The following is a 25,823-nucleotide window of genomic DNA, read 5'->3' on the forward strand; positions in this document are numbered from 1 at the left end:
AAAAGTATTGTCCATTTATAAATTAAACAAACAAAATACCGTATATAGTAAGAATTGGAATTCCGCTATTGTAGCGATTTTTATTTTTTATTTTTCGTTTTTAAGGCAATGGAAACCAATTCTAAAAATTATTGTAAAAAAATATTTTTCTTTCATCGATAATTTTCATGTGAAACAAAGTCAGACGAACACTAAAAAATAGATGATTTTCTTGAATAATTTATTATTATTATTATTATTTGCTTTTTGGCGATGGAAACCAATGTCATCCCGAATACCAGTAAATTATATCGTTTTAATTGATAATTTTAATGTAAAACAAAGTCAAACGAACATAAAAAAAAAAACACTTTTATTTCTACATTTTCCACGTGAAAAATTTTATCAATCAAACACAATAATTTACAATTCTCAGGAAAATAACTCTAGGCAATTCAATTCCTTAAAATTCGTTTTCCACCCAATTCAATTCTATCTTTGCAATCAAACGGATCCTTACAGAACTTTTACTCCTTCAGAAACCAAATTTCAATGCCAAACTTTATTTATATTACTATAGAAAATAAAATCTTTTTAAAGCATTGAAAATATTGTACTCACTGTAACACGGTCGTAGACTCATAGCACCTCTACCACACTTCAAGCCTGGAAAATGTTACTCGAGATGTCAACCAAGTTCTGGGCATTCGGAACGGCTTCTTCAAAAGAAGAGGCCAAGGTTGAAATATTATAGCTTACATTCAAACTGATGTTCTCAATAAGCTCCTAAGAGAAAATGAAAACAATGAAGACCTTTATTGATATCGTGAGACTCAAACCAACAATTGACATGAAAACTAAATAGAACAATCACCATACATACTTGAAAAAATAAAAAAATGAGAAACCATAAAACATACTAAAACGAACAGCACTGCAAAATTTAGTGTGTAAACTGTGATAATGTAGATTTGGCCGTATTAGACAATAATAACTATAATAAAGAACTAAAATATTTCATGCAACCTCCGACCGTTTCTTTTCCCTAAAACAAAAGGGTGAAAAATTTAAGTACAAATGAAAAAACTTTAGTGATAGCTGCCAAAGCAACCCATTGTGAAGCCTGTTGGGGAAGAAAAAACCAGCAGCAATTTTCAGAATATTGTGCATCTTTAAATTCATGATCAATTAGTGCAAAAGGCAAAAGAAATTAGATTGAAAATGTAACCAACAGACAGATCTTGAGTTCAGTAAGATCAAAATCAAAGACTTTCCCGTTGTACACAAAGGTCATTTTTTTCTATTTCAGCATTCTTCTTGAGAACATAACTGGGCTAAAAAATAGAGAAAATGTTTGATAAATTTTATAAGTTGCAAACACAAAGTAAAAATGATCAATATAAATATACATACCTCAATGGTGAGAAACAAGTCTGAATAGGTTTATTTGGACCCAAATCAGCAGATTAAATGACCGTCTTCAAAATCTCCGGATTACGCTTCAATACAAATACCTTGAACGTCTACACTTCAACAATAAAATAAACACATAATACAATAACATTATATAATTTGTTTAAAAGTTAAAACAACCGTACGTAGGCTCCTTAAATTTCATCCTGTAAAATAGAAACACAAGTGAAATTAGGAATAAGCAAAACATGATCAATGAATTTTGAAGAGACAAAACTGAAAAAACTCTTACACGTATATCATCGTCCACTGAGGCAGCTCTGTCTTTAGTTGAGTCTTCTTTGGAGCCATCATTGGTCTCGCTGCCTTCTGCATCATTAGCATCATCGTCTCCATCCTCAACTACAAACTCAACAGCCAAACTATGGAAGAAAAATTGGCAGAAGATCTAAGTGGGTACGTATTTCAGATTTTGCCTTTCTTCTTATGTTAGGTTTTCATTTGGTTGTGGAGAGAGAGAAAGAGAGGAGTTAATTCAAGGAAAACTCTCCTTGCACAGCACACTGTGCACAGGGTGTGAGACATGGGGGTAGACCCCACATGCACACCATGTGCACAGAGTGCTGTGCAAATAGCATAGCCCTTTAAATGGGCAATTAGATGGGCAGAGCTAATTGAGCAGTCCGTGTGGAGTGAGAGAGAGAAAAATGAGCCTTTATACTATAAATATTGATTGAATAGTAGGAAATTGGATAATGAACAGTAACTAGCCACTTAAGTGTCAAGACGAGTTACTCAAATATGAATAGTACTTTGTGATAGAGTCTTCTATTGTTCATCCCATTTATCCCAGTATCTTCACATTATTTTGATTAATCCTAATTAAAATAAAAGAGACACTTGTCGTGACACTGTTTCTATGAAGTCATGCCCAATTATTATTTGCCTTTTTTTTTAAACGTTATACTACTTTATTAACTTTCACACGCAACCATAATTTTCATTTCTATGTCTTCTCTCTTTCTTTTCTATTTTTTCACACAACTATCCACGCTCTTTACTCTACTTCCCCACACAACCAAGACTTCTTGTTTTTTCTTCTCTATTTTAAGGATTTTTCTAATCAAAAATTTATTGGTCCTTTTTTCATTGAATTTACAGTACAAAACGATATCGTTTTCCTACGTTAAATGGTAAAACGACGCCATTTTCTTCCATTAATATGATAAAAGGATTAAATATGTCTTAGATATAATTATAGAAAAATATTAATAATTTAATTAATAATAATTAAATCTAGATCAATATATGTTATATTCATTCACTACCTTAATGTTTGAGACGATTTTTTTTCAAAAATGGAAAAAAATTAAGATAATGACTAAAATCGATAACCCTAATTTTAAGGATTATCCTTTTCAATTGCATTTAGAAGGTATTCCATCTTGCAAAAATTCAAATATTAGAATATTGAACAAGAGATAATAGAATAAAACATAATCTCAATTAATTAAGCTAATCAGATTGTAACTATCATTTTACACCAATATACTAATAAAAAATCTAAATGATTTAACAAATTAAAGAAAAAAGAATTGCAGGCGCAAAAAAAAGGTATTATAAAGTTTTTTAATTAAATTGAATTAATTAAAATTAAAAATAAACATTATTTAATTAAAACTGAAAAAATCACGTTTTATCATAGAACAAAAAGAATTAAAAAGAATTTTAAATCGATAAAAAAAATTATTTATAATATGAATAAAAATAAATTATATATATATATATATATAACAAAAATCAAAAAATTAAAAAAAAAGTTACGAAAGTTAAATAAAGAATATATAAATATTATTGAAAAAAAATTGAAAAAAAATTATGTTTTAACATAAAGAGAAAAGAATCAAAAAGAATTTTAAATCGAAAAAATATTTATAATATGAACAAAACAAATTAAAAAATAAAAAAATTGAAAGAGTTTTTCTCCATCACACAGACAGAACGGAGAAAATTTTCTCCATATTCCTCTTCATAACTATGGAGCATGGAGAGATTCTCTCCGTGTGATGGAGAGAAACTCTCCATTTTTATTTATTTATTTATTTTAATTTGTTTTATTCATATTATAAATAATTTTTTGATTTAAAATTCTTTTTAATTTTTTTCTTTTTATGTTAAAACTTAATTTTTTCAATTTTAATTAAATAATATTTATATATTCTTTATTTAACTTTCATAAGTTTCTTTTATTCAATTTGTTTTGTTTTTATTAATAGTTTTTTTGAAAATTTTTCTTCATATTATAAATAATTTTTTGTTCGATTTAAAATTCTTTTTAATTTATGATAAAACATAATTTTTTTTCAATTGTATTTAAATAATATTTATTTTTAATTTCAATTATTTAAATTTAATTGAAAAACTTTATAATAACTTTATTTTTATTTTTTTTATTTTTGCCTGCGATTCTTTTTTTGTTCTTCAATTTGTTAAATCATTTATTTTTTATTAGTATATTGGTGTAAAATGATAGTTACAATCCGGTTCGCTTAATTTTTTGAGATTATGTTTTATTCCATTATCTTTTGTTTAATACTCTAATATTTAAATTTTTGTAAGATGGAATACCATCTAGATGCAGTTGAGAAGGATAATCCTTAAGATTAAAAAAAAAAATTTAGTTATTATCTTGATTTTTTTTAGTTTTTGAAAAAAATTCATCTCAAACACTAAGGTAACTAGTGAATATAATATGCATTGATCAAGATTTAATTATTAATATTTTTCTATAAATATATATAGGATTTAATCCTTTTATCATATTAATAGAATAAAATGGCGTTGTTTTGCTATTCATCATAAGGAAACGATATTGTTTTGTACTGTAAATTCAATGAAAAAATGACAAATAAATTTTTGATTAGAAAATCCTTAAAATAAAGAAGAAAAAACAAGAAGTCTTGGTTGTGTGGGGAAGTGGAGTAAAGAGCGTGAATAGTTGTGTGAAGAAATAGAAAAGACAGAGAAAAGAAAGAGAAATGAAAATGATGGTTGCGTGTGAAAGTCAATAAAGTAATATAAAGTTTAAAAACAAAGAAAAAAATGGTAAATAGTAACTGGGCACGACTCCATAGAAACAGTACCACAACAAATGTATCTTTTATTTTAGTTAGGATTAGTCAAAATAATGTTAATGCTACTGGGATAAATGGGATGAACAGTAGAAAATCAGTTTGGAAATAGTGTGAAAATGAGTGTGACAAAAATGAATAGTACTCATTCAAGTCCATCTTTTAAGAGAAAGTAGATTATTTAAAAACGAAAGATAATTATACAATATTAATTAGTAATTTAGAAACATTCAAAAATTTTAATAATAATGATTATTTTTAAAAAAAAAAGGTATGTGACCTAATTAGCATGAATATTAAAGCATTCGACCTAATTAGTATATTTTGATAAAAAAAATGATAAAAATGTATGGCTGAAAAGTTGATAAGAATTATGGATCCCATAAAATTTATAATTGAAAATAAAATAAAAAATTAGGATCGAAAAAATTACTATAATCCATTCAGAATCCTTGATAAAGGAACAACAGAATTAAAATAAGGGAAAATCCATAATTAAGAAGTTAAGAACGACCAATTTCAAAAATAAGAAGAAATGTTTCAAATTCCAAAAATCAGATATTTATTAAAAATTATCTATGATTCAATCAATTAATTATTTATTTTATTACTTAAATATAATAAGGTCACATCTCTATACAATTTTGTTATAAATTAACGATTTAGTTAGTCACATATTATTTTTCGATCACAAAGCATAATTTTTATGTCACAATTCAAAAACTTTATAGGTTAATTTGTTTATCGGTCACAAATCAAAAATTTATAAATCACAATTTATTTATCGACCACAAATCACAAATATTATAAGTCACAACTTATTATACAATCACAAATTATTAAATTATCTATTACAAATTAACAATTTTTTAGGTCACATATTATTTTTTGATAATAATTTAACTCTTTTATTGATCACATATTGTTTATTGCTCACAAATTAACCGATTTAATGATCAGAGTCAACCAAATAATTTGTGACCACCATCTCACAGTGCCTCTAGCACCACTACCATCACCATCACCACCTCCTGATAGCAACACTACCACCTCAAACAAATCAATCCATCGCAAAAAACACAACCACATCGTCGCGCCAGATCTGCCACCATGAAAAAAAATTTATTACTGTCGCCACGATCTGTGACGGCCACAAATCGGGACCCAGATTTCCTGGATCTTCCGTCATCCACCACAACCTGCACCACCTAGATTGTGACCATCAACAATATCACCATTACTATCGCCACAACCATCGTCCCTGCCGCAACCACAACACCACATCATTGCCACAACACCATCGAGATTAAGCAAATAAAACCACTCCGCCACCGTGTCACCGTCGCCGCCAACACCAACCAGTCACCACAACCACAACAACATTGTTACGCACCACAACACCACCACAGGTTAATCAAATAAAACCACTCTACCATGACATTGTCGCCACCTCCAACCCCAACCAGTTCACCACAATGACACTACTATCACTCCATCAACACCACCAAAAACAACAACCAAACCTATTTTCTAAAGCGTCTAGGAAGATGAAAGCACCAAGCTAAATATGGACCCTCCCAAGACCTAATTCCCAAGTTAAATCTAGACCTAATTTTTAGTGCACCTAGGAAGATGAAAATCGATCAGCCTTTGATGGCAGCGTAACGCTGTTGCTGCGTTCAACGTCACTTCGCCAATGTGAAAATCGGGAGAGGGGAAAAGATCACCGTCAATTGAGAATGAAAATCGAGAAAAGGGGAGGAAAAGAGAGTCGTCGCCAGTGAAAAAAAAGTTGAGAGAGGAGGCTGCGTGGCATGCTTCTCCGCTTCTTCGAACTTTGGTGGTATCGTGGTACAGCAAACAATGGTGGGATTAGAGAGGGGTGACGGGCTAGCGACGGGACACTGCTTCACTCCGACGATTTTGAGTGGTTTCATTCCAGCGATTAGTTGACGGGGGAGAGGTGGTAGATGTAAAACCAATTATTTTGTGGGCCATGTAATATTAAAAAATTAATTAAAAGTGGTTAATATTACTAAAATCCTATTGGCCTAATTGAGTAGTGGTTATAACTGTCTACTTTGATGGAAAGTGGAAAGTTTTATGGCCCATAGAAAATTGCCTCTCTTTTCCTATAAATGTGAATGAAACCCATCAATTAATTCATTCAATTACAGAGAGGAAAAGTGAGAGAACAGATTCTTTAATTTAACAGTTTCTTATTTTTCATATTTAAAATTCTCTATTATTGTCATGGATCAAGGTATGTTTTTTTTATCAATTAACTTCATATGTGAAAATCATGATTTCTAAAGATCTTAACACTGGGGTTTAATTTCTTACATGTGGTATCAGAGCCATGTTAAAGAATTCTTGATTTTCCTTTAAAGATTAATGTTTTCCACTTATTGACCATTTATTATTTATTATAATTTATAGATCAAAGTTTTTTTGAAATTAATGAAACTAATTATTGTTAAAAATTCACGATTGCATTTTCTGGTTCGTGGAATTAATCACAGTTAAAATTGGTTAGTGCACAGCCGTTAATTGTTTATTTATTTCTGGATTCCTTACTCTTTTATTAATCACTGCAAATGGTTGGAAGATTTTTAACTTGTTTCACGCATTATCGGATCAAGATTACGATACTATTGACGACATCTATTTTCTTCATTCCCAAGGCTTCAAATTTCAGGAAAGTGGTCAGAAAGTTAGAGACATTAATTTTCTTCATGCTGACTAACTTTCTTATTTTTGGAATATATACGTGCTGTGGTAATTAATGTTATGTTCAAATTTTGACCTCAATTTTCAAAAAATAATAATAATAATAAATAAATAATAAAACTAATTATTATATGTTTTGGGTTATTAAATGAGGCTTGGTGAATTTGCACAAAGAATGTCTTTCTGTTCACATGTATATTCTGCAGTTGGTTCTAATAGTCAAGTCATGGATATATTATGGATTTTTGTGGCTAAACAAGAGTGTTTAAATCTGAAAATAAAAGTAAGTAATAAATGTTTTATTTATGTAATTAATGTTCAATTTATGTTGTTTGTTAGTCACCAAAGTGGCCAAACATTATGGTATTTCGAACACTAAATTATATAATTTATTTGTCAATTACTCTTAATAGTTTGATGCTTATAAATGAAAATGACTTTATTATTGGTGTCAAGAGTATATTGACGTTCATAGATTATAAAATTATTATGGATCGTCTAATGGTTGATCAGTTAATTTTATTAATCTTGAACATGATCGTAGTTAACTGATTTACTTGGTCGGATGTGTTTTGTATATCCAAAGATATCATACATGTTTGACTAGAGTATATTTAATTACCAATTAAGTAAAATTAAATTAGTATCATCATGTCTATTTATAATGGTATAACGTAGTATTACCCAAAGGAGAACTACGCTATACATTTATTGCTATTTGAATCTGAAATTAAGTATTTAAATCTAAATTCAAAGCATTAATTTTAGAGCATTTTATATTTGGCAGTATCTGTTCTCGTTTCTCTGCATTCGCATGCTTCATCGGTACCAATGTTTAATGAGCTCAATTTCTCTGACTGGTGTGAACAAGTCCAGTTCAACTTAGGTGTTTTGGACTTGGACTTGACACTTTAAGTTGAGAAACCTGCTGATCTTACTGGTGAGAGCAGTGCTAATGAAATATCTTTTCATAAGGCTTGGGAAAGGTGAAATAGATTAAGCTTAATGTTTATGCGGATGACCTTAACAAAGAATATCAAGTCTACTATCCCTAAAACTGAGAATGCTAAGGAATATATGAAGTTTGTGGAAGAACGTTCCCAAATAGTTGATAAATCACTTGCTGGCACACTAATGGGTACCTTAACCACATTGAAATTTGATAGTTCTCGTACCATACACGAACATGTTACTGAAATGAGTAACATTGCAGCAAGGCTTAAGACTCTTGGGATGACTGTGGATGAGAACTTTCTGGTACAATTTATCATCAACTCCTTGCCTCCCAGTTACGGTACATTCCATATGAACTATAATACCTTAGAGGATAAATGAAATGTGAATGAATTGTACAGTATGCTCGTGCAAGAGGAGACAAGGCTGAAGAATCAAGGAACTCATTATGTTCATCTCGTAAGTCATCAAGGAGCTGGAAAGAAATATAAGAAAAGATCTGGAAAGGGCATTAAGCAATGGCCACTAAAGATAAATGAGTCTTCTGCCCAAATCCACAATAAGGAATACAAGAAAGATACGTGCCATTTCTATCGCAAACTAGGGCACCATAAAAAGGACTACCTGAAATGTAAGGCGTGGTTCGAAAGTAAAAGTAAGGTTATTTCTTATGTATGTTTCGAATCTAATTTGGCACAAGCTTCTTATAATACTTGGTGGATTGATTCCCCATTCATATTACTAATACGATGCAAGGATTCCTTTCAATCCAGACCATAAATCCAAATGAAAAGTTTGTCCTCATGGAAAATCGAGTCAAAGTTCCAGTTGAAGCTATTGGAACCTATCGTTTGATTTTAGATACTGGACATCATTTAGATTTATTTCAAACACTTTATGTACCTTCTATTTCTCGTAATTTAGTTTCTTTATCGAAACTCAATTCTGTTAGATATTTCTTTGATGGTGGAAATGGATGTTTAAATTTGTTTAAATAAAATCATCTTATCGGTTCCGCTATTCTTTGTGATGACTTATATAAATTAAAACTTGATAACCTCTTTGCCAAGACTCTTTTGACCTTGCATCATAATATTGGTACTAAACGTGGTTTACTGAATGAACGATCTGCCAACTTGTGGCATAAACGTTTGGGTCACATATTCAAGGAAATGATAGAAAGATTAGTAAAGAATGAAATTCTTCCCGACTTGGATTTTAGTGATCTTGGAACTTATGTGAATTGTATTAAGGGTAAACAAACTAAACACACAAAGAAATGAGCCATAAGAAGCAAACAACTTCTTGAGATAATACACACCGATATATGTTGACCTTTTGACGTTCCGTCCTTCGGTGGAGAAAAGCATTTTATCACCTTTATCGATGATTTTTCACATTATGGTTATGTCTATCTACTACGTGAAAAGTCTCAGGCTGTAAATGCTTTAGAGATCTTTGTCAATGAAATTGAATGGCAGTTAGACAGAAAGGTTAAAATTATTAGATTTGATAGAGGTGGTGAATATTATGAAAAGTATGATGAAACAGGACAACACCCTGGTCCATTTGCTAGATTTCTTGAAAGATATGACATATGTTCTCAATACACTATGCCAGACACACCACAACAAAATGGTGGGGCTGAAAGGTGTAATCGTACTCTAATAGAAATGGTTAGGTGTCTGTTAAATAATTCATCTTTACCCATTTCTTTGTGAATTTTTGCATTAAAGACTGCTACGTATATGCAAAATAGGGTTCCTAGTAAGGCAGTTCCAAAGACTCCTTTCGAACTGTGGACGAGAAGAAAGCCCAATTTAAGGCACCTGCATGTTTGGGGTTGCCTGATAGAAGCAAGAATTTATAATCCACATGAAAATAAACTGGACTCAAGAACAATCAGTGGATTTTTCATTGGTTATCCAGAAAAATCAAGAGGGTATAGATTTTATTATCCTAACCATAGTACTAGAATTGTTGAAACTTTAAATGCTAGGTTCATTGAGAATGGTGAAGTTAGTGGGAGTTTAGAACCACGAAATGTGAAAATACAAGAAGTTAGAGTTCAAGTTTCTTTACCATCAACTTCTTCTAATGTTTGTTCCTCAAATTATTGAACGGCATGACAATTTACCCGAACAACAAATAAATGATCAAACACCCCACCATGAAGTTGCCACTAATGAACCTAGATTAAATGAACCACAAGAAATAGCATTAAGAAGGTCATAAAGACAACGTATACCTACTATTTCTGATAATTATGTGGTTTACCTGCAAGAGTCTGAATTTGACTTGAAAATTGTTGACGATGATCCAGTTTCATTTTCACAGGCCATTGAGAGCGCTAATTTTGATAAGTGGTTAGATGCTATGAAAGATGAGTTGAGATCTATGGAACACAATGAAGTCTGGGATCTCGTCGAATTGCCATAATCGTGTAAAAGAGTTGGGTGTAAATGGGTCTTTAAGACAAAGCACGACTCTAATGGTAATATTGAACTATATAAAGTTAGACTTGTTGTCAAAGGTTTTACTCAGAAAAGTGGCATTGATTATAAGGAGACATTTTCGCCAGTCTCTAAGAAAGACCCACTCAGAATTATAATGGCTTAGTAGCTCATTATTATTTAGAGCTACATCAAATGGATGTGAAAATCGCATTTTTAAATGAAAATTTAGATGAAGAAGTTTATATGGATCAGCTTGAAGGTTTTCAGTTGAAGGAAAGAAACACATAGTGTGTAAGTTAAAGAAATCAATATATGGACTTAAGCAGGCTTCCCATCAATGGTATCTTAAGTTCAATGATATTATTGCTTCATTTGGATTTAAGGAAAACGTCGTTGATCGATGTATGTATCTAAAGGTCAGTGAGAGCAAGTTTATATTTCTTATTTTGTATGTTGGTGATATCTTGTTAGCTACTAATGATCTTGGTCTATTACACGAGACTAATAAATTCCTCTCTAAAATATTTGAAATGAAAGACATGGGAGAGGCAACCTATGTGATTGGAATTGAAATATTCTGTGATAGATCACAAAGATTGTTGGGGTTGTCTTAGAAATCATTTATCAATAAAGTTTTAGAAATATTTAAGATGGGAAATTGTTCAGCGAGCGTCGTTCCAATTCAAAAAGGAGTCAAGTTTAGTCTCATGCAATGTCCTAAAAACGAATTGGAACGTAAACAAATGACAGCTATTCCTTATGCATCTCTTGTTGGGAGCTTAATGTATGCTTAGACTTGCACCAGGCCAGACATCAGTTTTGCTGTCGGAATGCTGGGCAGGTATCAAAGTAACCCAGGACTTGATCATTGGAAAGGTGGAAAGAAAGTATTGAGATACTTGCAAGGAACTGTCGATCATATGCTCACTTATAAGAGATCTGATAACTTGGAGGTCATTGAATATTCAGATTCGGACTTTGCTGGATGTGTGGATACTAGAAAGTCCACATTTGACTTTCTATTCCTCTTGGCTGGAGGCGCTATATCATGGAAAAGTGCGCAACAGTCGGTCATTGCTACATCCATTATGGAAGCAGGTTTTGTGGCATGCTTTGAGGCAACAATTCAAGGACATTGGCTGCGAAACTTTATTTCAGGGCATGAAATTGTCGACAGTATTGCCAACCGCTAAAACTTTATTGTGACAATTCTGCATCGGTCTTCTTTTCAAAGAACGACAAGTACTCTAAAGTTGTTAAACATATGGAATTGAAGAACTTTGCTATTAAAGAAGAAGTTCAAAAACAAAGGATGTCAATCGAGTATACTAGCACCAATCTTATGATTGCAGATCCATTAGTAAAAGGATTGCCACCAAAGATATTTAATGAACATGTCGAAAGGATGTACATTATTGAAAATTATCATTGACATTATTATGTGATTCATAATGTTTATATATTGACATTTTAAGCTCATTTATGTATTGTTTTTGACAAAATACTATTCATGTTATAACTGTTGGTACATGTACGTGAATAGATTATGTGAATGTTGACAGTGATAGTCTTTTCGAAGACATTATTGTAATACAATTATCGAACTTCTCATTATGTGTCATATTGGGTAGGGACTAATACTGTAGTATATGAAGGAATTATGCTGATATGATGGTGCAAAACCGTCATGATCTTGTTAGTCTTTACTTAAGGATGATATATTAAGTGGCCAATGTATGATGGATTTTAGCTCATGATATGCACGATATGCGCATTATGTTATATACCACATAACAAAGCAATATATTACAGGAGCCAAGTGGAAGAATGTAAAACCAATTATTTTGTGGCCCATATAATATTAAATAATTAATTAAAAGTGGTTAATATTACTAAAATCCTATTGGCTTATGGCCTGTTTGGGCCAGATTTTTTCACCCAAAAAATTGATTTTTTGACCGTTATTTCACTATTCCAGCTGTCATATTTGACTTCTTCTCTCACAGGTGGACCTCACTTTTCTTCTAACGGTCAAAAAATCAATTCTCAAAATCACTCCCAAACAGCCTCCTAATTGAGAAGTGATAGTTTTAGTGAGGGTAATTTGAACCGTTAAAATCTAAATCCGTGGTTAACCGAATCGAATGGGACGAAAAAATCGAATCGACGGTGCAATGTGGCGGATATAGTATTTGATTTTAATGAATCGGTTCGTGACGATGCGAGTATGGTATTTATATCGTCGAATTGAAATCGAACTGATTATCAGCTTTAAAAAATCATTCTTTATTAGGGATGACAATGTTTAGTGAGGAGGAAGTTGACGAAAAGGTACTTTTTTTTTTATTTAAATCTTAGTTAAAACAATTCTGGATTAGGTAGTATCGTTATATTCTCTACCTACATTTCTTATTTCCTATATAGGAATCAATTTTGAATGCTGACCTATTCTAGTAAGAGTTGGGGGGGGGGGAGAATGAAGATTAAATATGAGTTAAGATTGAAGCTTTTGAATTATTGAGCATGAATCAAGTAACTACAATATAGAAGAATCAAGAATGAAGGAAAAATTTAGTATTGTTATATTCATAATATTATTTGTTAAATTTGTATTTTGCAATTAGAATTTGAGAGAATGTTTGTATTTTCGTTTGGAATATCGTGTTTTTGTTTTCATTAACTCTCTTTTCATAAATTGTTTTATATCAATTTGACGGATAGACCTATAAAAAATAATTTATTTTCATGGTTATTAACCGAACCGAACCGAGCGAAATCGAGATACGAACCGAACCGAATCGATTTACGTGGTCATGATGCGGTTATGATATGGTAAAAAATTTGACGGTTCAGTGATGATTTTGACCGAACCGAACCGAACCAAACCGTTGCCATCCCTAGGTAGTTTTATAACTGTCCACTTTGATAGAAAGTGAAGAGTTTTAGAGCCCATAGGAAACTGCCTTTCTCCACCTATAAATGTGAATGAAACCCATCAATTAATTCATTCAATTACAGAGAGGAAAAGTGAGAAAACAATTTTTTTAATTTAACAATTTCTTATTTTGCAGAACAGTTTCTTTAATTTAACATTAGGGTTTAATTTCTTACATGAGAGACGGGAGTGAGAGGTGAGAATATAGATAGAGAGAAGTGAGGTACAAGTAATTTAGGGTTTGAAATTAGGTAAATTAATTAAATTCTATATATATAATTTCAAAAATATTTGATTTTTGAAATAGTAAACTTCATCTATGATTTATGAAATTGAATCTCTAAACACTTGTTTCATGTAATTTCCTCTTAAAATAATGCACATAGATCTTGCGAGATTACATAACTGGTAAAATTAGATTTAGTGCGGGTTTGATGTAGAAATTTAGCAAATAAAGTTGATAAAAATTGATGGGTCCTATAAAATGTGTGGTTATATGAACAAAAATTGTGAGTAGAATAAAATGTGTTATTAAAAATAAAATTTGATCAAATTTTCAACAAAAAATAACTTTATCATATAGGTTCTTCGACCTTTCAGTAGCATAGTTTGTGTCTTTAACTTTTTTAAAAATAAGATGTCGAATCTCGAACTATTTAAATACATGAACATGTATGTTCATACGACGGAATTCGTCAATATAGAGGTTAAGTTATTTGATAATTTTTCCATTCAACTTCAAATCACATGAGCGTTTGATGTTCATATTGACGATTTTTTCATGTGAGGACTCAAATTCGAGAATGTAAATATGTTGAGAACTCAAAACCTAAATGAAAACGCTGAGAACTCAAAATCATACTAACTGAAAGCTTAGGAAGTATAGTCCTAATTTTCTCCGAATAATTCAACACTCTACCCCGCGGTCAAGGCTAATTCATCGAAATCAAATTTAAAACAATCTATCCATTCTCTTTCAATTAGTTGGACTGTAAACACTGTTACGTACGAGGTATATCATTTTCATGTTGAATAATTGCTTCTACATTGGTCTTAGCTACCAAGTTGTTGAAACATGGTCCTAAACCTGGTTTTGTACTGATGTGCTCTTAAGAGAATCATTATATGTTAAAAGAATCTGCTACTCGAAAAATCAGTTAATTGTTAGATAAACTTTTATTTCAAAATTAGCATCTTAGCATTTGATCAACAGAGGTGATTTTTTGCTCAGCATGTATACAATTATTAAGCTTGACATTAATTATAATGATATCGTCTTGTATTATTATTATAGTTGTTGTTGTTGTTTTTTCAAAAAAGAAAAAAAAAACTTTTATAACAATATATAATATTATTAAATATTTTTCAGACAATATATTGTTATATTAAAGTGAAAAAAAAAATCTATAGGATATCAATATTTATAAATTGTTAATTAAGTAGAAAAAATTAATCGCATTAATTAGGGTTAAAAAATGGTATTTTTATTATAGATAATTGAATAAACTAAAATTTAAATATGAAAAGCTACAATTTTGTTGTTTCTCAAAATACGCTTGCCAGAGAGTGCGTATGATTCTATAAACAATTTTTCGAACGCCTAAAACAATTTCTGATTATTTGAGAATAAGAAGTTCAAAGTTCGACTCTAAAATCATTCCCAATAAGACCTAGTCGAGATCATTGACAAGCATGTCTTTCATGTATTGAGATGTTATTTAAAAAATATTGATATACCTTTAGTCAAAATAACCGATAAATGTGTTTTTGTGTCGATTGAATGGAATTATTCATAAAAAAATAAAAAAATAAAAAATAAAAAGCTTTACATATATAGTTAATATTTATATATAAAAAGGTAGAAAGTTCTTCGAACATGATAGAGGACAATGTAAAAGAAGGATTCTGTCATGATGAGGATTTTCATAATTATCACTTATAATTCATAATAAATTTTCCACCAAAGCCCCCCTCTTTCCCACGCACAAGAAATGATCACCCATGTCAACTCAAAATTTATATAATAAAGTGACAATTTAGAGAGCCTTCAAACTACTCTTCGAATCGATTCATGAACTTAAAGTCAATCCTATGAGTAAGTTCTTCAATTTGACTTCATTCGTTGTACATCAAAGAATTAGCATGACTTGAGTAATATAATTAACTGAAATCAATTCTGTCATTCCACTCTTTTCTACTCAGAAAGTGACAAGCCGTTAAAAATTTGTTAGTGTATCATTTGAATTACGTGAGATCGTAACCTTCAATTTTATAATTCTCGAATTCAATTTAAGGCTTAATTTTTCCATATTCGGTTAAAAATGATGAAAAAGAAACGAGTAACAAAAGATGAAAAGGCATGAAAGAAGCAAAAAGATTAAAAAAGGGGGAAGACCAAAATTAAAATCAGCCAACCTCTCGTTTGCGTTGCGCCCCTCCGTCTATTCCGACGCTCATCCCTTATGTGCTTCCCAGTTCTCTAGCCTGGGTTCAATGGCATAGACAGGTACGGTTCATGTCCAATTAAATTTTTTTATTATTATTATCATTTTACTTTTTATGTAAAATGGTATCAATTATGTTACATGGCTAGAGTCAATGGCAGTAACTTATTTTCAGACAACATTTGGCAATTTTTCATTGAAAATTGGGAAAAAAAACACATAAAAATACTCAATCACCAATTTCATTCCCCGTTTCTTCAGCATTATTCAAAATGTATCAACTCAGTGCAAAAAATAACTTTATACTTCTTTGACTACCTCGCTGTTGGGCTCCAATCTTTTTATTGTATGAGACAATCGATAAATTTTACTATATTTTTTTATGTATTAATTTTATACTCGCAAAATAGAACTTGTATGATGTGCGATCGAATAGAATTAGAAAGCTAAGCTAGTGGATTCATAATCATTTTAATTACTAAATGGGATCCCATAACTCATTGTGTTCCAATACATGCTATGTATCAAGTAATTATAACTCTCATTATTACACAAAATGTGTGATGGTTCATCATCATGTTTGCCCCTTTAACAATCCCATCTATATAAAAGACTCAAAACTTTCCAAGTTCCATATTCATATGAAGATTGAAAATATTTAATATGATTTGAAATTCAATTTAATTTAGTCCTTATTTGGTCTGAATTAAAAGCAGGATAAATTTTTAAGTCAAAGGACAACAATTCGTTTCAACTAATTATTTTATGAAATTCAGAACTTTTTAATTATGTATTTCATCGATTTTCACCAAAATTTACTAAAAATCTAATTTTAATTTACGCCAAACAAAGACTTAGTTTTCGTAGTTGTTAGTCAACGCTCTCGTGGGATTTTCGGTGTTAAACAAATTGATTCGAATTAAAAAAGCAGCTTAACTATGATACAAAACAAATCTTGTTTTTATTTATCCCTAATGCTGCTAGGAAAGAAAATTATCAAAGAAAACAAGATCAAAATTGCAATAAAAAGAGAAGCTCAAGTAAAAATGAAATATTTGGAATATTTCAAAAATACGATTGCAACGAATGATGGTACTCTGTGGTACAATTTCCGTATTTCTGTCAAAAAATCATAATAAACGAGAAAGTGGCTGGGCAATCATGCTGGCTGCGTGAAAAGGAGGGGAGAAAAAGAGCCCAAGGAAAAGCATTTTATGACGTCGAATAATTTTTGGCCATTGATATATGTGATAGGGAGTTTATGTCGTTAAAGCAAGTTGCTTTTGTGAATTTACCTTAATACCCTTTCTTCAAGCCTAAAAATCAACCCATTGGCAAAATAATTGAACCCATGAGGACATTTCCAATCATACGTCAAACAGGTGTAAAAATATTAATTGGACAATGCTATGTGTATGCAATAGTGTATACACAGCATTACACTCCGTTCACATGTGTAACAAGATTTTTAAAGTTTTTCATAATTGCTGTTTCACCTTCATTTTATACTGCACCTCATTTTAATTTTAATTATATCATTTATAAAATAATGGTTTAATTTTATTTATATTATTTTTAAATAACATTTGATTATTTATTTTAACTTTATTTTGAACAAGTATAATTTGACCCTATTTTAGGCATGTTGCATTTTTTGCTGTACATACATTTTTGCAAATAAAATGTCCAAGACTAATTATTGTAGATGTTTCTTAACAAATAATCGAGATGGAGAAAATACCAATTCAAATTGAATGGATTCAAAATAATGTTACTGTTGAGAGTAAATCTTATTTTAATTTATTAATAAATTAATACGAATATTAAATATAGTTTTAATTTAATAATTTCAATAGTCATATGATTTATAATTAAATAATTTCCGAAATAAATTAATTGTTGAGAATTTAAAAAGTATATTTAGAATAAAATTTATTTATCTATGTTTCACTAGTTGTATTATATTATGGTTAGATGGTAAATTCAAATGAAATGCGTATTATACATTTTCCCATTCTTTCATCCTAAATGATTTATAATATATATCAAACCAATAACACTTTATTTGGAAAATTATTCATGAATAAGAAACTTTTGTAACAGGGTTTGGACTCTTTTATCTACAAGTTTTTAGTCTTGTAGAGTAGATATATATTCTACTCTAAATTGAAATATATTAAGGGGCCGTTTGAACCCTATTATTTGTAGATTATAATGAGATGAATATTGTTTTTTTTTTGAAAAATAAGTGGTTAAAAAGTTTTTGATTTACGTGTAATATTATTTTATTGAAAATTATGTAATTAAAAGTAGGAGAGAGAAAAAATTAATTTAATGTAACCAGAAATAATGGAGTTCAAACGGGGGCTTATACGATTATTACTATTTTCCATTGTTAAATTATTTATCTATTTTTTATAATGTCAAACAGTGGTCCACCTTTTGTGTTAAATATTTGCTTTAGCTTTTTTCTTGACCATAATTTTCTAGCTGACAATATCTAATGCACATTATTAAAAATTTTCTTGTAGTGGCATGTGAATGGAAATTTGCACGTAAGTAGTAAGCAGAATAAAATGAATTATAGTAAATAAAGAAGTAGACAATATCAATTTGTAAACCTCATTTCTATAACAAAGAAAGTGAGTTCCATAAAGAATTCTCAGCTTCCTAAATTACCAATCCCCTTTTTAATCTGAAGTATGTTGCTCTGTTAGGCTCCTTCCTCACGGGGGTCTTACAATCCCTCACACAAAAACTGGTGGGATTGACGTTTTTGCAATTCTTTATTACAAGTGGGTCCAACTTGGGGCCCACCTCATTGTGAGGAGCTTGTACAAGGCCTATGAGCCTCGGCTTGGTAGAGCAGCATTCTTCTTTTAATCTTGGCATTGTTTTTTGATTTTTAATGGACTTCGATCGTTAATTGTAAAGCCTTTATTTATTTTTTCTTCACGAATATTTAGATATTCTCATTTATCAATATATATATATATATATATATATATATATTTTCAACTCATCATTCACAGTATTAACATAACATTTTCATAAACATTTGGATCAATGAATTTTTTATTTATGTCATCATTCATATATCAAATCGCTTCAATTTTTTTTGTCGAAATAAAAAATTTAAGAATATTTGGTATGTAGTTATATGTAGAAAGGAAAAGGAGGAAGGGGCAAGCAACAGATAGAGGAAATCTCAATATCTCACTATTATGGAAAGTATGCTAAATCAATGTAAATACAAAATTTAATCTTTAGGGCAATACTACATGAAAAAAGAGACTTGATCATATCAATAATTTCAATGTTCATCCGTGAGAAAAAGAGTAAGACAAGGATGAGGTTCAAGATTCAATCTCACTCTAATCGGTAAGAAGAAGTTGTATCAATGAAATAGGAGCCAGTGCTCAACTAGTCCGGAGACTATAGCTCAATCGAACTTCAAGTCCGATTTGTCAATTATTTGTTACTCTATTTTTATATTTTATTTATCAAGTATTGACTTTTCTTGACATTCAAAAAAAAAAAGGAAAAAAAAAAAAAGCATGCCTCGTGAAATAGTCATGTTATTTAGCATCATTGGTATTAAAAAATTATTTTAGGTGATACTAATATGACATTAAATAAGATATATAATTAAATAAATAATTTAATTTTCGATTTTATTGAGCATGTTACTTAATGTCACATAGATTGATGTTAGATAATATATCCTAGTGAAAATATAACCTATTCCATTCAATTTCCATGTGTCCAACACCTGCATGTGATGGAGCAAATAAATATCATGCTACCCATATCCTCTTTCTACGAAAATTTATTATTGATTTTTATTTTTGGCAAAAATTATAAAAATAGGTTAGGGGTAGTTTAGGAAGAGAATGTTTTACCTGGTCAATACGAGTAGTATGGGGCAGGTGACGTGTAAAAACAAAATTGGGTAAAATAAGAACGAGGCAATATACTCATTCTCATTCGCCTACGCAGACAGATACATACAACATATAGATATAGACTATAGAGAGAAGAGAGGAAGGCGAGGTGAGGTGAGGTGAGGTGAGGTGGGGCTGGGTAGGAAGGGAGAGTGGTGGGGGAATATAGCAATGGAATGATGGAAGGAGTTTCCATTCTAAGGCAATTCATCGGACAATTACAAGAGCTTCTGGAACTCTATGGTTCTCCTCCTTCGGTTCCTTCTAATTATTTCCTTCAGTTCCAACCTCAGCACAATCTCAGGTCTGTAATTTCTCTTACAGCATTTTTTTATTTGTTTAATTTATTACATTTTCGCGATTTGGTTAAATTGTTTTATTGGATTTGGAAGTGGAAATGCTAAGATTTAATAAAGTAGAATAGCTATGTTATCTTTCTATCTGATTTTAGATTGACTATTTTGATTTGCAAGGAATGTTTTCGTTGTTTGTGATTGTGTTGGATTTGGGAGTTTAATGTGGAATTCAATCAATTTCTTCGCCATTTTTTTTTTCTTTTGACTCTGCTAAGGATCGCACGAGTTTTTATTTTCCTTTTTGCTTTTCTGGTCTAATCTAAATTAGCTAAAAATCTCTTGTTCATAAGTGTAAGAATGTGATTTATTCCCTTTTCTAGTATACACCGATTCCGCTAAACAATCATCAATTCACCAGAATGTGAAATTTTCCGCTGCTGAAGGTTTAAATTTTGTTTACCTACAAGAGCAATACAACACCGGATTGTTCGGATTTTCTTTTCTTGCCTATTTGGTTAGTTTGCAGCTAAGAGTAGATAGTTTCTTTGACTATTTTCTTGCCTTTTTAGTCGGACACTTGCCACAGATAATTGGAAACCTTAACAATATGCTAACATTTTTTTTACTTTCATATTGTGCACCTGCTAATACTCCTAGTCGATTTTTACATTCATTTATGTGCCATGTTTGATTATCACGTTTTCTGACTAGCCATGGGAAGTTCCCATAATAGACAATTATATGGTTATGTTGTGGCTGCATTGCAGAGTGTAGGTTCTGCAGGTGCAGATTATTTTTGATATGGTTCAGGTGGTCATGTATTTACCACAGGCTACAGCATATGGGGAAAGTAAATCCTCTACAGTTTACCTTTCAGAATTATAGTTATTGGAGCATGGTAAATTTGAGGATGGAAAATACTGTTTTCTGACATCTTGTAATTAAAATTCTCCTAATGGGCAGAAAATGAAAGAAGAAAACTTAATAGATTTCAGGGATTACCGGTATGACTTGGGACTGGACTTCTGAGAAAAAATTTACCTTTCTAGTTTATGTTGGAATTAAATAGTTTTAATAACGAATTTCAAAGCCAACTTTGAGGGACTTTTTAGTTGGGTCCCATGTCTAATAAGCGGCGTTAATTAGGTGATAGTTAATCTTTTCCCATGAGGAGATTACAACAGCATACTAAGTCGGCTAAACGTAGTGGTGGCAACAAGCCGGTCCAGCTCGTGAGCCCAAGCCGGAGGCTTGGGCTCATGGCTCGAGCTTAGACAACTCGCTGCTATTTTTTAGAATCTAAAGCGTTCTTAAAAAAATAATTAAGTACAATAATTAACAAATACAAAGTAATGGAGTAGTAATAAAAGTATTAGAAAAGTCTCTGGGTAAATATCGAATTTTGTAGACATCTAACTAGCTGGTAGGTAAAATCTCGAGTATGCTATGAGAATCTCTACTTTCCTTGGCAAACCTCGAATTTTTTGGGCAAATCTTGAGTTTGCTCAACTGTCCGACTTCAAACGCACATAATTTTTAATCCACAACTCCGAATTGCACTCCTCCGTTTTTGTGTGGAACTCTAAATTTAATTCTCTTTCCAATGGTATATTGTTTTTCTTTTGGAGGTCTGTTTAACAAAAGTTATGCACTAACTTCCTTACATGCTCTATAGTAAATTCAAGATTTGACCTTCTAACTCGTAAAATATCTACAAAATTTGATATTTGCCAGCAAAAACTCGTCATTTCATCCATCTAACTAGAAATGAATAATGCTATCTAGCACAAATGGTGTTGAACACTAGTCAAGTTGTGAGCATATCATATGTCCCAATAAATGGGTCATAATTCCTTATATTTAGTTGAACGTGTAATTTAATATTACTAGCGATATCACTTAGACCGGTAATAAACACCAGTGGTGTTAAATAGCATTACTCAACTAAAAATTATGTGCTACACCTAGTGAAAACTCGTCATTCCAGTTACGGTTGCTGAAATTAACCCAATTAATAATAATAATAATAATAAATAAATAAATAAAATTTAATTTTTTAATGTTACAACTTACAGATTATAAATTTCAAGTTATAACCGCTCTCATTTTTTTGAGCTTCAGACTGTCTACAATAAATGAGTTAAAAATTTAAAATTGTGCAAGAATAACGTGTACAATTAATTTTTTGAAAATGACCAAAAAAATTACATTTCAAAACAAAAAACTGAAACTTAAAATTTTACACTACGAATGTTTGCACAGAAATACTTAGATAACTCAGAGGCATTTCAAGATTTCTGCTAATGCTATCTACCTTTCTGGACAGGGAGGAAACATAACTAAATGAACATAGCTAGACGAGGAAGTATTTATAATGGATAAATCATTTGAATACATAGCACCATCATTCTGAATTTGACTTTGGGGGGCAGAATTGTTTTGACCTTCTTTTGCAGCATAGTCATTATAATTTGGCATAAAATATTTTCAATGTTTTAAATGCTATAATCCTTTTATGCATAATCCACAGTGATATGTAGTTTAATGTCGGATGTTTCTTTTTTGTAGCTTTTTTTAGTTTCCACCATTTCTTTCTCCTCGACCTCCTCCGGTTTGACATTATCTAAATTAATTAGAGGATTTATATTTGCACCCAAAATTTTGGAGAAATCATTACCCAATCGAGTGCTCAAACCACCAAAAATTGGTTACCCTTATCATTAGTTGACTCCACTGGAACTTGAGATTGAAAAATTATTATGAATAAGAATATCTATACAGCAAAATATTTCAGAATGATAATAGTGAATAAGAATATTTATAGAGTAAAGTATTGCTGAATAAGAATTGAAGAATGAAATTGTTGAACAAGAATTGGTCATGGAGGTGAAATCTAAATATTTAGAGAAAAAAAATTGTACACTTTTATGAAGAAAAGATTCAGAACGTTCTGAAAAATTTAATGCTTGAAGGTGATGGGATAAATGTTCTCTAGATTTGAAAATAAGGTTACTACCACTTCCCTACAACATCTTCAAAGAGAAGTAAAATATTTGAAAAATGGAACTTCTAATTTTAAAGAAAGGTCATCTTGATTGGAATCAGAAGTTTTAGCTCTCAACATTCATTTTGAATCCCAAAAACAAAAGGCTTCAAAAGATAAGATGGGACAAATCCCATCACCTTCAGGCTGGCCAGCCTTTGGCTCATCGATCTGGTTGGCTGGCCTTGGCTTGGGTCGTGCTCAACAATAGGACTGTGCCAGCGAGCCACAAGCCAGCTGGCTTGGGCTTTTACAGGCTGGCCTTGTGGGCCAACTCGTTTGCCACCCAGAAGCATCTAACGAAGCTTTAAATGTGTGTTTGTGAGTGGGAGGCAATCCCACATTGGAAAATAAGCTATAACTCATAAAGTGGTTCACTTTTCTAAGGTGTAATTTAGTACATCTCAGCTAACTACACCCTATTTTAACATGGTTGATGCTGTAACTGTATTATACGTATATTAGGGTGTCTATAAAGGTGTCCATCTCCTCACGAAGTGGGTTCTCCTATACGTGAGGGGATAGATACCGTTACGGATACCGTATTATATACAAATAGCATAATCCTTTTAACATTTGCTAGTCAAAAGGGCCCACATGTGCCCACGACATGGGTTCTGGGTAGTGCAGCGCACATCGTTACGGTTTCATTGACCTCCCTCGGGGAGTAATTTGCAATCATGAACATTCGTGATAGGGTGAGATCTGGACCGCTGGATGGCTTCTTGATTTGAAATCTCGCGAACTAACAATCTAGATTGATCTATGTTAAGAGTTGTAGCAATTTAGAAATAGACGTGGAATTCTATAAATAGTACCCTGCAAACAACAAGGGTGGTTTATTGCCATACTAACTCTTGGAAGAAGCCTTGTATCTTGGGAGGCAGACCTCCGATTCTCCTCTTAACACCAGTGCAGGAGGAAATTTTCAATTGCATGCCTCACTTCGTTCTTTTTCTACTTCAATTTCTGCTTTTTTTATTTTTGACAAACAACAATTTTCAACTCACTTGTGCACTTGGAACTCTAGTTCTGCATAATATTCTTATTCTGAGAACTCACATCTTCAAACTCCTTTCCTTTCTCTCACGTCTATTAGTGCATCCAATGGATTATGAAATGGCACGTCTAGTTCTGGATGTTCCTCCAGTAAACAATTGTACAGATTCTGTTGTGGTCACACTGAAGTTTGGTGTATGATGGTATAAGACCATTTTTTGTTGTGAGTCCAAGCAGCTCGCATAGTTGCCAAAGTTATTTCAGAGTGAGTTATTTTGATCTTTCGGAAAAACTCACTTCCCCTGTTACTGCATTTGGAGATGAGATTTAGTAAGCTTCTCTATCTCAAATTGAGCATGGATTAATTTTATTATGCTTGTTCTCTGTTCTCAATTTTAAGAATACTAAGTGCATACTATTTGTTATTCTTGGCCCATATTGATGAATATTGGTTCATAGCTTCCGAATGTTAGCAAAAGGAGCAATGAGGTCAAACTTCTACATATGAAAATCAAGTTTGCTATCATAATAATTGTTTGTCTATAAAGAAGTAGAAAGTTATCCTCTCTGTCCAGAGTTCAATGTTTACATTCCATTTGAAAACACTTTCAAAAGATGTATATTTTCCTCAAATCGATTGTTCGTTTTGACATATTACTTCACTGAAATGGAGCATTCCTTAAATGCCTTTCCGCACTTCTGCTGATATTTCATTTCAGATGAAGTTATGATGTACAACACTAGCCAGAGTATCTCTAGGATATTTAGACTGTGTTTGATCTTAGAGACTACTTATTTATATGTAAGTAATATTTTAAAATCATTTTTTTATAATGATCAAAGTTGAAATAAGTTACTCAGTTTGACAGCAAGGCAAGATTTACTTTAAAATATATAATTCTTTACTTAGGAGTACTAAGAAATTAACAGGAAAAAATGTAAGGAAATGAAAAGTGAACTTCTATTATTTTAAGCTTAGCCTAATTCTTACCACACTAAGCAATTTGAGACAGTACTATACATGTATAAGTCAGGTAGATGATGCTTTAGTTATGATATTTCTTTTCCTCTTTGGCCATTCAAGCACACCAAATTTCTTGTAGCTTTTCAAATGTCTCAGAGCATTAGAAGATTACAAAAGGGTCAAAGGCCGGATAGATATATAGGATAAAAATGAGTGTTTATAAAGCACTTTATCTGTGCTGCTTGAGTTAGTGCATGTTTTAGTTATCAAAACAGTGAGTAAATATTTATTTTGTAAGGTAATTCTATGTAATAATGTATACTACCAATTTCAATTGCCAATTTTTTGAAGGGCAATTTATTGAAAATCTGGAAATTTTTTGGAATATGCTCTTAACAAATGATAAGGCTTTAGTTTTATCTCTTAAGGGTTTGGTTCAGTCCTATCCTTGCATGATTTCTTGCTTCTGCGCACCAAAAAAAATTTCATATTATACTGGATGCTAGAATTTTGAGCAGTGAATTTGTGGACCCCC

General features: G+C 31.2%; 1 protein-coding gene and 1 long non-coding RNA gene across 2 annotated transcripts in view; one reads left to right on the forward strand and one right to left on the reverse strand.

The window, feature by feature from the left end:
• Positions 1 to 423: 423 nt before the first annotated feature.
• Positions 424 to 2,033, reverse strand: LOC111399243. Its single transcript, XR_002703607.1, has 3 exons — positions 1,685 to 2,033; positions 1,393 to 1,598; positions 424 to 645 (listed from the first exon to the last, which is right to left on the reverse strand). It is a non-coding gene; the product is annotated as an uncharacterized LOC111399243 (long non-coding RNA).
• A 17,971-nt stretch (positions 2,034 to 20,004) lies between these two features.
• The window catches only part of LOC111398287 (F-box only protein 6-like), a 7,565-nt gene continuing 1,746 nt past the window's right edge, over positions 20,005 to 25,823 (forward strand). Inside the window, exon 1 of the mRNA XM_023025208.1 lies at positions 20,005 to 20,290. Within this exon, the coding sequence (XP_022880976.1) occupies positions 20,163 to 20,290 (128 nt within the window). The 5' untranslated portion in view covers positions 20,005 to 20,162. The remainder of the gene's footprint in view (positions 20,291 to 25,823) is intronic.

The sequence above is a fragment of the Olea europaea genome, chromosome 8 (genome assembly GCF_002742605.1).
Source record: "Olea europaea var. sylvestris chromosome 8, O_europaea_v1, whole genome shotgun sequence".
Taxonomy (NCBI): Eukaryota; Viridiplantae; Streptophyta; class Magnoliopsida; order Lamiales; family Oleaceae; genus Olea; species Olea europaea.